We start from the raw sequence: 14904 nt of genomic DNA on the forward strand, positions 1-14904 counted from the left end.
TGGGCGCCATTCTCCGCGTAGCCTTGAGGTGTTACACGGGTGCAGCGTCTTCATGTTGTAGAAGAGGGTACCCCTGATCCAGGGTACTGACAAATATAAAGTATAAAACTTACTAAATTAAAGAAATAAAACAATATGGACTTTATTGAGTCGTATCGGTTCAAACCCGGCCTATGTGTGAGGGTCGTGCTAGAGGCCCGACGAGCTATAATTGAAGGCACAATCTAGGCCCGTCTTCGAGCCTTGTGTGAGATCGTACTTTAGACTCTTATTTTTGGACCGTGTCCGTACTGGCAAAAAAAAATCTTGTCTATATTCCCAACGCTACCCGCACCCCTGGAACAAGCCAACACGTAGAAATCGTAGACGGAGAGAAGAAGCAGCCGTGCCCGGCCGTCTACTGCCGGTCAGCGAACTCCGCGTGGATTTGTCACCCATCCATCCGGCCGTCAGCTTTTACCTTTATTTTAGTTTTCGCCTCCAAACGCATCATCAGGCATTGCAGCGAATGGAAAAGAGGCGCTGCTGGACCTCACCTCTCTTTGGTTTTTGCCGCCCCAGCTACGGCATCCACAGACAGTGATCGTGTCGCCATTGCCATATCCTATTCTTACCTGCTCCCGCCGTAAAAGATTACAGCATTGATCAAGAAAAATTCTATGTGGGATTAAAAGCAAGCAGTACGCCATCGTGCTTTGCCGGGCCACATGTCTTTTTTTGAACGAGATTTCCTCAGCTTTAAGAAAGCTAAGTCACAATGTTTAACAGCCATGACCCAAACGCGGGATACCAGTTTACAAGAAAGAAATCAAAAAAAAAAAAAACGACCAAACCTGACAAGTGACAACAGCCACATTGGCTCGCTCGGCTAGCATAACAACCATACTACACACAAAGTTTTTCCAGATGACCCCAACATGTGCCATTGCCTGAAATCCTGCCGCCACTCGACCAACAGAACAACACAGACACACAGCGGCATTTCAGTTTCGTTTCCGAATAAGGAAGGAACAACCCCGGCCCACAAGGCAGAAACTGCAAGCGTACAGAATCAGAGTTCACTCGGTCATCACACAAAACTTGAATTCACATATGCTTCGTTCCTCTTCTTCTCTCCTGGTTCCGGGCTAGCTAGCGGGGCGGGGGGGAGGAAAAGCCCGGGAAGGCATATTCGATCAGAACGGCGGCGCACGAGACGCGGCGTCAGGCCTCATCTGCGCCTCGCTACCTTTCCCGCGGAAGAATCGGTACACTATCTGAAAAACACACGGGAACAAACAAAACATTTTGCAGAACAAAAAGAACCCATCAGTCCTACAACCTGTCGATCGGAGGAATGTTTTTTTCGAGTACATGTACTACGCTGTATGTATGCTCTTCCTCCTCCTACCTGGAAAACCCAGATGCTGAGCAGTGACTCCAGCACGAACAACGCGAAGCCCATGAAGTACATTATCTGAAAGCAAAACGGAAGAACATCTATATCATCAGCGCCAGCGGTACGAGATTATTTCTAGTTCCTCGTATACTTTTAGCTCGCGTATCGACTCACTCACCCCAACGCCAGCGTGCCTGCCTATCTCGTCGATCGACTGAAAGATTCCGCTGCAAATAACAAGACAAGGACAAGTGAAGCAGCAAATCGTAGTTTGAGTAGCAAAAGCTTATCACACACCGACTTACGCCAATGATCTCCCCACGTAAAAGAACGGCGGAGAAACAGCAGCGTATATGCAGAAAGCGATGTGAAACTGCAGAGGAGACATGCCAAGTTATGAGCAGATCTCCTACTCCATGGAACAACAACGGTTACACCATACAAAAGATCTTTTTTTTTTGTGTGTGTGTGACAGAAATAATCTTACAAAGTAGAACAGGAAGAACCACCCGTAGCTGAACGCACTATCCTTTCTGGTGAAAGCATCATATATAGTACCAGAGGTGAATCTTATGTTTTAAATAAATACGTACTATGCTTCATACAGAAACTCTGTAAAGTAGTTTTTGGAAGCACGTACAGTATAGGAATAATTAATACAATACCTCATCGCGCGATAAAGAGGTCGGTACCATAAAAAGTAGGCACCTGGGCATCCGGTAATGAAGTATATGACTGCCAGAAACCAGATCCTAGGATCTGCATGCATGGAAGAACATCGATATACTGACTAAATAACAGAAATACAATTTTTTTTAGATAATATGGTTATTGGAAGAACACACAAAAGTAAAACAAGGAAATTATTTTATGAACACACCATTTCCTGTAATCCAAGCAGCAGTTACACATAAAATGTTCCAGAAGAGGCATATGACCAACCCTGCAAGATAAGGAATTGCAAAAGTATATATTAGTCACAATTCTTTTGAAAGACAGTAATATATACTTAAAGATCTAGGACAGTTTTTTAATTAATTAATTGGAACATTTCTTAGCTTCATACCTAGGAGTGACGCAAAAGAAACATACTGCACTCGCTGCAAGTGCACGGGTATATCATTTGAAATGTCAACATGAATGACGGGGAAGAACGGTGGCCAGTTTTTGGGCTCTATTAAAACTCCAGCTGCATATAAAATTTTAAATTTATGGGCCATTTCATTAGAAAAATGGTACATGCAAAAAAACAAAATTAAGATTATTACCTTTCGCAAGAGCTTCTTCCCTTCTTTTTATTTCCTAGAGAAAAGGAGCACAAAGTTAAACAGAATGATGATGAGAATAAATGCTAAAGTTCGAAACTGTGTAAAGTTACTTGCATGCTTGATAAAACAATAACGGTAACTGGCTAGTATATACCTGTTCCCTCCTATTTAGCTCAGCCTCTTTAGCCATAAGTTCTCTCTCCTTTTTCTTGAGGTCCTGCATTGTGTAGACGGATTCATCACAAAAGGATCTGATACTGATATTGAAAGAAAGAAAGAAAGCAACATAGAGAAAAACTGCTAAGGGAAAAGGAAAACTAGTCTCTAATTCCTCCTCTTGTGTCTTTTTATCTCAGAAGGAAGCTGATACTGATATTGAAAGAATCAACCAATATAGGTTCAGTCGAAATAAAGGTAGCAAACTTATTTGTTAGCTTACAGTAGAGAAACATAGAACCAAACATCAGGTGGACATACATATGTAAGTTTGAAGCTTTGCATAATGATTGAAAGATAGTACAAAATCAAAGAAAAAGGCTAAAATTAGTAGTAAATGATAGTTAACCAAGCAATTCAAGCAGTCAAACTACCTTTTTTGTATCAAGTGGGATATCTACAGACGATGCACCAATGTCATTGTAGAAACCAGCTGGTTCAGGAGGGAGCGGAGTTGGGCGTCGATGCTACAAGAGCAAAAGGATTATAATCCTTAGACAGAGCCAAAGCAGACATAATTTTGGTTCCAGGATAAATTTTGAAACTGTAGGGTGCGTTTCAATTTCTCGTGAGAATCAGCTGAATCACTTCCAAATTAAACGGCCTTTAATTTCCAACAAGTGATTCCGAACGGAAACGTTTCACTGTTTCTACAGACTCATGTTGTGAAACAGCAGGATATATGATGGTTTCGCACAGCTTCTCATCTCATTGCTAACTACTGTCTTTGTTCTTTTCAGTTCATTCTTTTTTAGCGCAACAAATAAAAATGGTTTGTAACAAAAAGTCTATAATTTTTTTCCAACATATTTTTATTTACACGGCCTTTCCAATCAGAATTCGGTTTACCAGACAAACAGTTGCATAAAATGATTCCAGTTATTAGCAGATTAGTGTATAAGAAATGAAGCGGTGATGGATCAAATCATTCCATTCCACGAACCAAACAGAAGTGAGAAGATGTCTCGTTTCCCAAACCAAACACGCTGTTAGAGAAAAAGGCAGGGGTCGATGAGGATCGGACGATCGGGCGGAAGCTGTATATAGATACAAGCAGATCGCTGAGTCGTCGACCAACGCCGCGTGAGTTACGTACGTACGTACCGAGAAAGGGTTGACGTCTCCGCCGTCGCCCTCCTCGAACGGGTTGTCGTGCTTCCACCTGCCGGCCATGCCTCGAGTCGACCCTCTTCCTTCCTAGCTAGCTAGCTCTCCTTCGTTCACCTAGCTTTTTAGCTTTTGCCCTCCGGCCGGCCGACGGTACGAACGCTGCAAATGATACCACAGCTAGCTAGGCACCTAGCAGCTGCTTCAGCTTGCCGCCCCTAATGCGGCCGGTGAGACTACTCCATTCCTCACAGTTATATTAGTACTACTATTACCCCGCGTACGATACAGTGCCGTACGTCGTCGTCGGCTCCGGCGACAACCCACAACCTGACAAATAGTACAGTAGATGCTATTAACAACTTGAGATTAGCTAACAATGAAGCTAGCCGATCATGTCTAGGCGCTCCGCCTTCCACGGTAATTTAAGGCGGCCGGGATTTTAATGCGTACGTACGTACGTACGTGTAGCGTACTCTACTTATTTAATTATCCATTGATGTGACAATCTCTCCAATCAGTACATATGCATTTGCTAATTCCTTTGTTTGTCTGGACTCTGGGACGACTTGGTCGATGCGTTCCTGGCTGCTGTGCTCAGCTAGCTTGCCTCCGCCGGCAATGCATGTATGGCCATGGCCGCGTCGCCTCGCCGGCCAAATGGCAGGCATATACGATACGATCCTATCCTGGCTTGGAGCGCTGGCCGTTGCTCATCATTTCTTGGTCTCGACTGTCTCGTGGTCGTGGGTACGCGGATCAACAACAAGCAGCCACGGTAAACTCTCGAGAAGGCGTGCCTGCCATGCGCGGCAACTAGAGATGAAAACGGTCAAAAACGGTATTTATTCGGTAAATAGTTTTTCTTTGATTGCGAATAAATAGGATATAGAATATACAATACAAATTTGTATTCTTGTTTTTAACATCCAGCTAGTTAAGATTCATAAAAGGTAAACCTCAAATTCATCCTACATTTTCTCAAATAATAGATATAAACTTCGGTATGGATTCGGAAACAAATTCGGTAATTTTTTCAACTTTTTGTGTTGTAGGGAGCAAATAATACATAAAACAACTTATATAATATTTTATTCATATTTGTACTAATGTGCTTGATAATATAAGAAAATATCAACATCAAATTTTATACATATCTATTTTAAAATATTAAATTTGTTCTAACAGTTCGGATTACCGCTTTCATCCGGCAACCCTCCTCCCAGCCCAAATAATATATAGTAATAATCGTATTAGACCTATATAAAATTGATTTTTAATAAACATTAGTTTCTCCTATAATAATTAATATAAAGTTAGTAGCTAAAACTCCACCATCTTAGAAGAAAAGGGAAAAAGATGCAATGCAATGCAACCACAAAACAGGGAGTGAGGGTGGAGTTTCGAACTTCTCCTACTACATCGTGATGAAGATTCGCTTGTGTTCATGTGTGGCTAATGTTCGCTTGTTTAGCCTAAAATTTGATCAAGGGGCACCAAGAGAAAACAAATGGATTATAGATCACTGGGTAAATTTGCACTTCTATATTGAAGTAAAAACTCGTAGGTTCGTTTGAACTCCAGACTTAGCTCAAAATTCAAATATAATCAAAATCCTTTATATTGATATGACATTGTTTTGGACTTCATAAAATAGGTGAATTTCCATTAAAGATTGAATCCTAGGAAGTATCCAACAACATGCATTCTTCGTCCCCACTCAGCCCTACACAACCCCACACCCCACCATAGGAAAACTTTATTTAAACGAGGTTTTTTGTATTATAGTATTCGTTTTTGTTTGGCTTCTGTCTTTCGGTACTCACAATTTCATCTTCTCCTTAATAGTAGTATCCTCAAGTGAAGTTATCCTTTAAAATAGAACTCAGCACTCTGACCCATTTTAGTTATTTTATTTTGTTTTCTTATTTCTCATTGTCTTTTCCATCACCTACGACCAAAAAATCTAATTGTCTGTATAAAAAATTGAATAAACTTCTATGAACGACTAGGGAGAAATTAGCTCAATATGAGAACTACATTTGTACGCACCTCTCATCTCCAAGATATTTAACAACAAATTTGATCTCAGGCACCACTTGTCAACTCTATATCTTCTCTGTGTTTGATTTACTTTATATCGTATAGATTGATAACATACGCGAATAAAAACTAGAAATTTATAGAAAGAGGGGTGAATCAGATTCCTACCTCCCCATCCTAGCTCACATTTTCTTTGCCCCGATGAACAGCTCCCAGTGTCATCTTCTACAGAACTGCCTCCTCGTGAGTTGCTTGCTAGCAGATCTCCTGCAATTATTGTGATTGACTCTGATTCTTTACATACCATTGTCACTGGACTGCAATTCTTTACTTACAATTATTTGACTCCGATTCATTCATAGTATGCTCTATTTAGATATGAGAAATAAGAAAAGGAATTGATTAAAATGAGTCAGTGCTATCTTAAAGGATACCGTCACTTGAGAATACTATTAGGAAGAAGATGAAGTTATGAATACTAGAACAGAGAAGCCTAATAAAACAAGTATTAAAGTACTATAATAGCAAAAAAAACTCTATTTAAACACCCTCTATAGTATTAATTAAGAATATATGCCCAGAGATTGTTTTCCGTGTTATCGGTTTATGTTTCACTCGATTCAGTACCACAAAAAAATTATTTTATAAGACACGCCTTCTTTATTTTTGAGCAGCGGTGTTGGCACCTTTTTGGAGCGCCAATCACTCAACAAGAACCAGCGGTGGTGCTCTCTGGTCAGGCGCGGACGGTCCATGGCATAGGGCCAGACGGTCCGCGACCTGGCACGAGGCTAGGGTTCTCTGCCTGACGGCCGGATGGTCCACGCGTGCGCAGGGGTGGCGGAGGATCACCGGCAGCGCTTGGATCTCGCTCCCGGGAGGGACCCCGTCGGGGAGGAGAGATCATAGGTGATGTCTAGGCTCGGGTAGACCGACCTAGACTCCTCTAATCGACATGAAGTCAAAGAGAAGAGGAGAATTTGGGGATTGGAAGACTAAATCTAAACTAGACTAGAACTACTCCTAGGATAAAATATAAATTGTATTGATTGAAGGTTCGATTGATTGCTTCTAATCGGCCATAACCCTCTGCTTTTATAGAGGAGGGGGGCTGGACCCGTTACCAACAAAACTCCGAGCAAATCCCGTGATTCTCGCCAACAAACACAGCGAAAAACTCGGAACCCTAATCTGTTATGCGCGTGCGCGGACCGTCCGGCCCATAGGCACAGACCGTCCGACTCTTTTTGGTGCTCAACAAGCGGGTAGAAATTTTAAGCGTGTGTCCACTTAACGTTTTTTTGGTAGGAGGTCAGTTTTACAGAGACACCAAAGAGTTGTCTGTCTCTCAAACTTGATTTAGGGAGGTGATCGTTTTGTAGATCGTATAAAGAGAAAATAGGTGCTAATATATCGTATAAAGAGAAAAAGATATCTATTAGCCAAGTTTCCAAACACACACTGGCTAATTTTTACTAGCTAATTATTAGTCACTGCCAAACAATAAGCCAGTAGGATCCAAACAGGCCGGCCTACATGTTTTGTAGAGATTGCTATTTTTCTGAAGCTTCGAGACCATTTACGGAACGATAACTATATATTTCCCGTCTCCATTAGGGCTTCTTCGGTTATTCCTATCTATAGGAAACGGGTGACACCTAAGAGAGGGGGGGGAGGTGAATTAGGACTTCTAAAACTTTTACTAAACTAGGCCACAATTAAATCCCTAGAGCAAAACCTATGCAAATAATCAAACTAGAATGTGCAAACTAGGTTTTGTCTAAGTGTTGCTATCTCTACCGCAATGACTAAGTTTCAATCTACACTAAATAAGTATGAATACAAGATTGAAACTTAAATGCTTAATATAAATGCGGAAACTTAAAGAGCAAAGTAGAGAAGCAAACTCTCGTGGATGACGCCGGTATTTTTACCAAGGTATCCGGAACCACACAAGGTCCCGACTAATCCTCGTTGGTGCCCCTACGCAAAGGGAAGCCCACGCGAGGGCCAAGCACCACGGTCGAGTAACTCCATAGAGAGCCGCGGGCCTTCGCCACGGGCAAGTGGTGCTCCACTTCCGGCTCCTCTCGGACGCTCCCCGCCGTCTCCACTATCGAGCTTCCGGCCGAAACGCCGCAGGCCTCGTTCCCTCCGGTACACGGTGGCGGCCGTGACACAAACATGGTTGTCACGGTCTCGCAAGACTCTCGCCCCACTTAGTACAATTACAACGGCTCACGCAAGAGCCGAGGGGTTGTGTGGTTTGTCTAAACTCACTCAACTAACTAGGGTTCACCTAGAGCAAGCGCTAAAGTGGTCTAACTAACCTAAGCACTTCGCAAAGCACCTACGCTAATCACCGAGTGATTCTATTAAGCACTTGGGTGTTTGAGCTTTTGGAAATGTGCACTATATGCCTTGGTATGTTGCTTGGGCTCCCACACCTTCAAATGGCCGGTTGGGTGAAGTATATATAGGCCCCAACTCCAAAATAGCTGTTGGAGAAAAGCTGCAGTTCTCTGCGGCACACCGGACAACGCAATGTAGCCTGTCCGGTGCGCCTAGTGAAAGGGAAATGTGCCCTTGGGCCATTTCTAAGTATTTTGGTGATTGAGTGCCAACTCAAGTGCTTAAATGTGAATTTATGCCATGGATAAATAAAGTGCAAATCAAGAGCAAAGGTATGTTTCTAAGTCTTAGTACATTGGTTTTGTGTACTAATATACTTGTCTAAGTATTGGAAACAGGAAGAAAAAGAAAAGAAAAGAGTTGGCTGTGTACAGCCAGAAGGCTGCTTCGGTCTGGAGCACCGGACTGTCCGGTGGTGCACCGGACAGTGTCCGGTGCGCCAGGCTGCCTCGGCCGAAGAGGCCGCTCTCGGGAATTTGCTGACGGCGTACGGCTAAAATTCACCGGACTGTCCGGTGTGCACCGGACTGTCCGGTGAGCCAACGGTCGGCCGGGCCAACGGTCGGCCGCGGATTCTGCGCTCGACACGTGGCAAAGCCAACGGTCGGAAGGGGGCACTGGACTGTCCGGTGTGCACCGGACATGTCCGGTGCGCCAACGGCTCCCAGATCTGCAACGGTCGGCTTCGCCATTTAAGGAAAGGAATCGGGCACCGGACACTGTCCGGTGTGCACCGGACTGTCCGGTGCGCCCGATGACAGAAGGCAAGGATGGCCTTCCAGATTTGTTCTCAACGGCTCCTAGCTGCCTTGGGGCTATAAAAGGGACCCCTAGGCGCATGGAGGAGAACACCAAGAATTCCTAGAACATTCCTAAGCACCAAGACATCGATCTCGCGCATTCGTTTCATTTGTGATAGCATCTAGAGCTCTTGTTGAGTTGCGAACTCTTTGAGTTGTGTTGCGAGCTCTTGTTGCGACTTGTGTGCGTGTTGTTGCTCTGATCTTTTGAAGTCTTGTGTGCGTTGCTCATTCCCCCTTGCTCTGTGTTTCTTTGTGAACTTCAATTGTAAGGGCGAGAGGCTCCAAGTTGTGGAGATTCCTCGCAATCGGGATTGAGAAAAAGCAAGCAAAACACCGTGGTATTCAAGTGGGTCTTTGGACCGCTTGAGAGGGGTTGATTGCAACCCTCGTCCGTTGGGACGCCACAACGTGGAGTAGGCAAGCGTTGGTCTTGGCCGAACCACGGGATAAACCACTGTGTCACCTCTGTGTTTGATCTCTTGTGGTATTGTGTTTTGTTGAGACTCCTCTCTAGCCATTTGGCAATTATTGTGCTAACCCTTAACAAGTTTTTGTGGCTATAAGTTTAAGTTTCGCAGGATCACCTATTCACCCCCCTCTAGGTGCTCTCAATTGGTATCGGAGCCGTTCTCTTCAAGAAAGGGACTAACCGCCCGAAGAGATGGATCCTAAGGGGAAGGGAATCGTGATCAACGACAAGGAAAAGGAGTCTTTCGTCAACGAGCCAAAAGATTACAAATCCAACGACTCTGGCTCGGGCCACAGACGTAAAGATGGGAAGAAGAAGAAGACAAGACGTATCAAGGAGATCGTCTACTACGACAGCGACGAGTCTACTTCTTCCCACAAGGACGACGACTACGACAAACAAAAGACGGTTAACTCAAACTTTTCTTTTGATTATTCGCGCATTCCGCACAGCTCAAATGCTCATTTGCTCCCCATTCCACTTGGCAAGCCTCCTCACTTTGATGGAGAGGACTACGGATTTTGGAGTCACAAAATGCGTACACACCTATTTTCTCTCCATCCAAGCATTTGGGAAATTGTGGAAAGTGGGATGAAATTTGATAGCTCGGATAGTCCTTCGTTTATTAATGAACAGATCCATAAAAATGCACAAGCTACTACTGTGTTGCTAGCCTCTTTGTGCAGGGACGAGTATCACAAGGTGAGCGGCTTGGACAATGCCAAGCAGATTTGGGACACCCTCAAGATCTCTCATGAGGGGAATGATGTCACCTTACTCACCAAGATGGAGTTGGTGGAGGGCGAGCTCGGACGATTCGCGATGATAAGGGGCGAGGAGCCGACGCAAACATACAACCGGCTCAAGATCCTTATCAACAAAATAAGGAGCTACGGAAGCACGCGATGGACGGATCACGACGTCGTCCGCCTAATGCTAAGGTCATTTACCGTTCTTGATCCTCATCTCGTGAACAATATTCGTGAGAATCCCAGGTACACGAAGATGACGCCCGAGGAGGTACTCGGAAAATTCGTAAGCGGGCGGATGATGATCAAGGAGGCAAGATACGTAGACGACGCCTTGAATGGACCGATCAACGAGCCTCAACCCCTTGCTCTCAAGGCAACAAGAAGCAAGGAGGCGCTACCTAGCAGGGTGACACAAATTGAGGCGGCCGGACTTAATGATGAAGAGATGGCCCTCATCATCAAAAGATTCAAGACGGCGCTTAAAGGTCGCAAGGGACAGCCAAGCAAGACCAAAGCCAAGGGGAAGCGTTCGTGCTTCAAATGCGGTAAGCTTGGTCATTTTATTGCTAACTGTCCCGACAATGATAGTGATCAGGACCAAGGGAACAAGAGGGAGAAGAAGAAGAATTATAAGAAGGCAAAGGGCGAGGCTCATCTTGGCAAGGAGTGGGATTCGGACTGTTCCTCGTCTGACTCCGACAATGAGGGACTCGCCGCCACTGCCTTCAACAAGTCATCCCTCTTCCCCAACGAGCGCCACACTTGCCTCATGGCAAGAGAGAAGAAGGTAATCACTCGTAATGATGTCACTTATGATTCTTCTAGTGATGATGAGTCTAGTGATGATGAAATAGATTACTCTAGTTTGTTCAAGGGATTGGATAGAAATAAAATTGATAAAATCAATGAATTGATTGATGCCTTGAATGAAAAGGATAGGCTTTTAGAAAAGCAAGAGGATTTGTTGTATGATGAACATGATAAGTTTGTAGAGGCACAAAAATCCTATGCTTTAGAAGTTAAAAGAAATGAAGTGCTTTCTAGTGAATTATCTTCTTGTCATGAAAACATTGCTACTTTAAAGAGTGTTAATGATGACTTAAATGCTAAACTAGAAGTAGCTAGTAAATCAACATCTTGTGTAGAAATTGTTGAAACGTGCACTAGGTGTAAAGATCTTAATGTTGATGCTTGTAGTAAACATCTAGTTTCAATTTCTAAATTGAATGATGAAGTGGCTAGTCTTAATGCTCAACTTAAGGCTAGCAAAAGCGAATTTGATAAGCTAAAATTTGCAAGGGATGCCTACACGATTGGTAGACACCCCTCAATTAAGGATGGACTTGGCTTCAAAAGGGAAGCCAAGAACTTAACAAGCCATAAGGCTCCCATTCCCGCTAAGGAGAAAGGGAAGGCCCCTATGGCTACTAGTGCTAAAAAGAACCATGCCTTTTTGTATCATGATAGGAAAAATTCTAGAAATGCTTTTAGAAGTTATGATGCTTTTGATTCACATGCTTATGATTCTTATGCTATGACTGCTTCTAGTTCTCATGTTGTGCATGATAGAAAGGTTGGTAGAAGAAATGTTATTCACAATATGCCTAGGAGAAATGTTGTTAATGCTCATAGGAAAGTTCATGGACCTTCTACAATTTATCATGCCCTAAATGCTTCCTTTGCTATTTGTAGAAAGGATAGGAAGATAGTTGCTAGGAAGTTAGGGGCAAAATGCAAGGGAGACAAAACTTGCATTTGGGTCCCTAAGGACATTTGCACTAACCTTGTAGGACCCAACAAGAGTTGGGTACCTAAGTCCCAAGCCTAAATTTACCTTGCAGGTTTATGCATCCGGGGGTTCAAGCTGGATTATTGATAGCGGATGCACAAACCATATGACGGGGGAGAAGAAGATGTTCACCTCCTACGTCAAGAATAAAGATTCCCAAGATTCAATTATATTCGGTGATGGGAATCAAGGCAAGGTAAAAGGGTTAGGTAAAATTGCAATTTCTAATGAGCACTCTATCTCTAATGTGTTTTTAGTAGAGTCTCTTGGATATAATTTGCTATCTGTTAGTCAATTATGCAACATGGGGTATAACTGTCTATTTACAAATGTAGATGTGTCTGTCTTTAGAAGAAGTGATGGTTCACTAGCATTTAAGGGTGTATTAGACGGCAAACTTTATTTAGTTGATTTTGCAAAAGAGGAGGCCGGTCTAGATGCATGCTTAATAGCTAAGACTTGCATGGGCTGGCTGTGGCATCGCCGCTTAGCACATGTGGGGATGAAGAACCTCCACAAGCTTCTAAAGGGAGAACACGTGATAGGTCTAACCAATGTTCATTTCGAAAAAGATAGACCTTGTGCAGCTTGTCAAGCAGGGAAACAGGTGGGAGGCTCTCATCACACCAAAAATGTGATGACAACATCAAGACCCCTGGAGCTGCTACATATAGACCTCTTCGGACCCGTCGCCTATCTGAGCATAGGAGGAAGTAAGTATGGTCTAGTTATTGTTGATGACTTTTCCCGCTTCACTTGGGTGTTCTTTTTGCAGGATAAGTCTGAAACCCAAGGGACCCTCAAGCGCTTCCTCAGGAGAGCTCAAAATGAGTTTGAGCTCAAGGTGAAGAAGATAAGGAGCGACAACGGGTCGGAGTTCAAGAACCTTCAAGTGGAGGAGTTCCTTGAGGAGGAAGGGATCAAGCACGAGTTCTCCGCTCCCTACACACCACAGCAAAATGGTGTGGTAGAGAGGAAGAACAGGACGCTAATCGACATGGCGAGGACTATGCTTGGAGAATTCAAGACCCCCGAGCGTTTTTGGTCGGAAGCCGTGAACACGGCTTGCCACGCCATCAACAGGGTCTACCTTCATCGCCTCCTCAAGAAGACTTCGTATGAGCTACTAACCGGTAACAAACCCAATGTATCTTACTTTCGTGTATTTGGGAGCAAGTGCTACATTCTAGTAAAGAAGGGTAGAAATTCTAAGTTTGCTCCCAAAGCAGTAGAAGGGTTTTTGTTAGGTTATGACTCAAATACAAAGGCGTATAGAGTCTTCAACAAATCATCGGGTTTGGTTGAAGTCTCTAGCGACGTTGTATTTGATGAGACTAATGGCTCTCCAAGAGAGCAAGTTGTTGATCTTGATGATGTAGATGAAGAAGACGTTCCAACGGCCGCTATGCGCACCATGGCGATTGGTGATGTGCGACCACAGGAACAATTGGAGCAAGATCAACCTTCTTCCTTAACTATGGTGCAACCCCCAACTCAAGACGATGAACAGGTTCATCAACAGGAGGCGTGTGATCAAGGGGGAGCACAAGATGATCATGTGATGGAGGAAGATGCGCAACCGGCACCTCCAACCCAAGTCCGAGCGGTGATTCAAAGGGATCATCCTGTCGACCAAATTTTGGGTGACATTAGTAAGGGAGTAACTACTCGATCTAGATTAGTTAATTTCAGGGTAGAGGAGGCCTTGCTAGATCCGGACTGGGTGTTGGCCATGCAGGAGGAACTCAACAATTTCAAGCGCAATGAAGTTTGGACACTGGTGCCTCGTCCCAAGCAAAACGTTGTGGGAACCAAGTGGGTATTCCGCAACAAACAGGACGAGCACGGGGTGGTGACGAGGAACAAGGCTCGACTTGTGGCAAAAGGTTATGCCCAAGTCGCAGGTTTGGACTTTGAGGAGACTTTTGCTCCTGTGGCTAGGCTAGAATCAATTCGTATCTTGCTAGCATATGCCGCTCACCATTCTTTCAGGTTGTACCAAATGGATGTGAAGAGCGCTTTCCTCAACGGGCCAATCAAAGAGGAGGTGTACGTGGAGCAACCCCCTGGCTTCGAGGATGAACGGTACCCCGACCATGTGTGTAAGCTCTCTAAGGCGCTCTATGGACTTAAGCAAGCCCCAAGAGCATGGTATGAATGCCTTAGAGACTTTTTACTTGCTAATGCTTTCAAGGTTGGGAAAGCCGATCCAACTCTTTTTACTAAGACATGTGATGGTGATTTGTTTGTGTGCCAAATTTATGTCGATGACATAATATTTGGTTCTACTAACCAAAAGTCTTGTGAAGAGTTTAGCAGGGTGATGACGCAGAAATTCGAGATGTCGATGATGGGCGAGTTGAACTACTTCCTTGGGTTCCAAGTGAAGCAACTCAAGGACGGCACCTTCATCTCCCAAACAAAGTACACGCAAGATCTGCTAAAGCGGTTTGGGATGAAGGACGCCAAGCCCGCAAAGACTCCGATGGGGACCGACGGACACACCGACCTCAACAAAGGAGGTAAGTCCGTTGATCAAAAAGCATACCGGTCAATGATAGGTTCTTTACTTTATTTATGTGCTAGTAGACCGGATATTATGCTTAGCGTATTCATGTGTGCTAGATTTCAATCCGATCCTAAGGAATGTCACTTAGTGGCGGTGAA

The 14904-nt window shown here is 44.0% G+C and overlaps 1 protein-coding gene across 1 annotated transcript; it reads right to left on the minus strand.

Annotated features, from left to right (window-relative positions):
- Positions 1 to 733: 733 nt before the first annotated feature.
- On the minus strand, positions 734 to 4248 carry LOC103626076 (secretory carrier-associated membrane protein 4). The gene is made up of 12 exons (XM_020537962.2): positions 3937 to 4248; positions 3237 to 3329; positions 2801 to 2863; positions 2647 to 2680; positions 2445 to 2567; positions 2259 to 2321; positions 2044 to 2137; positions 1866 to 1911; positions 1684 to 1751; positions 1557 to 1605; positions 1391 to 1456; positions 734 to 1256 (listed from the first exon to the last, which is right to left on the minus strand). Exons 1-12 carry the CDS (start codon positions 4033 to 4035, stop codon positions 1176 to 1178), a joined length of 879 nt encoding a protein of 292 aa, XP_020393551.1. The 5' UTR covers positions 4036 to 4248; the 3' UTR covers positions 734 to 1175.
- Positions 4249 to 14904: the final 10656 nt, after the last annotated feature.

Source organism: Zea mays, chromosome 5 (genome assembly GCF_902167145.1).
Source record: "Zea mays cultivar B73 chromosome 5, Zm-B73-REFERENCE-NAM-5.0, whole genome shotgun sequence".
Lineage (NCBI taxonomy): Eukaryota > Viridiplantae > Streptophyta > Magnoliopsida > Poales > Poaceae > Zea > Zea mays.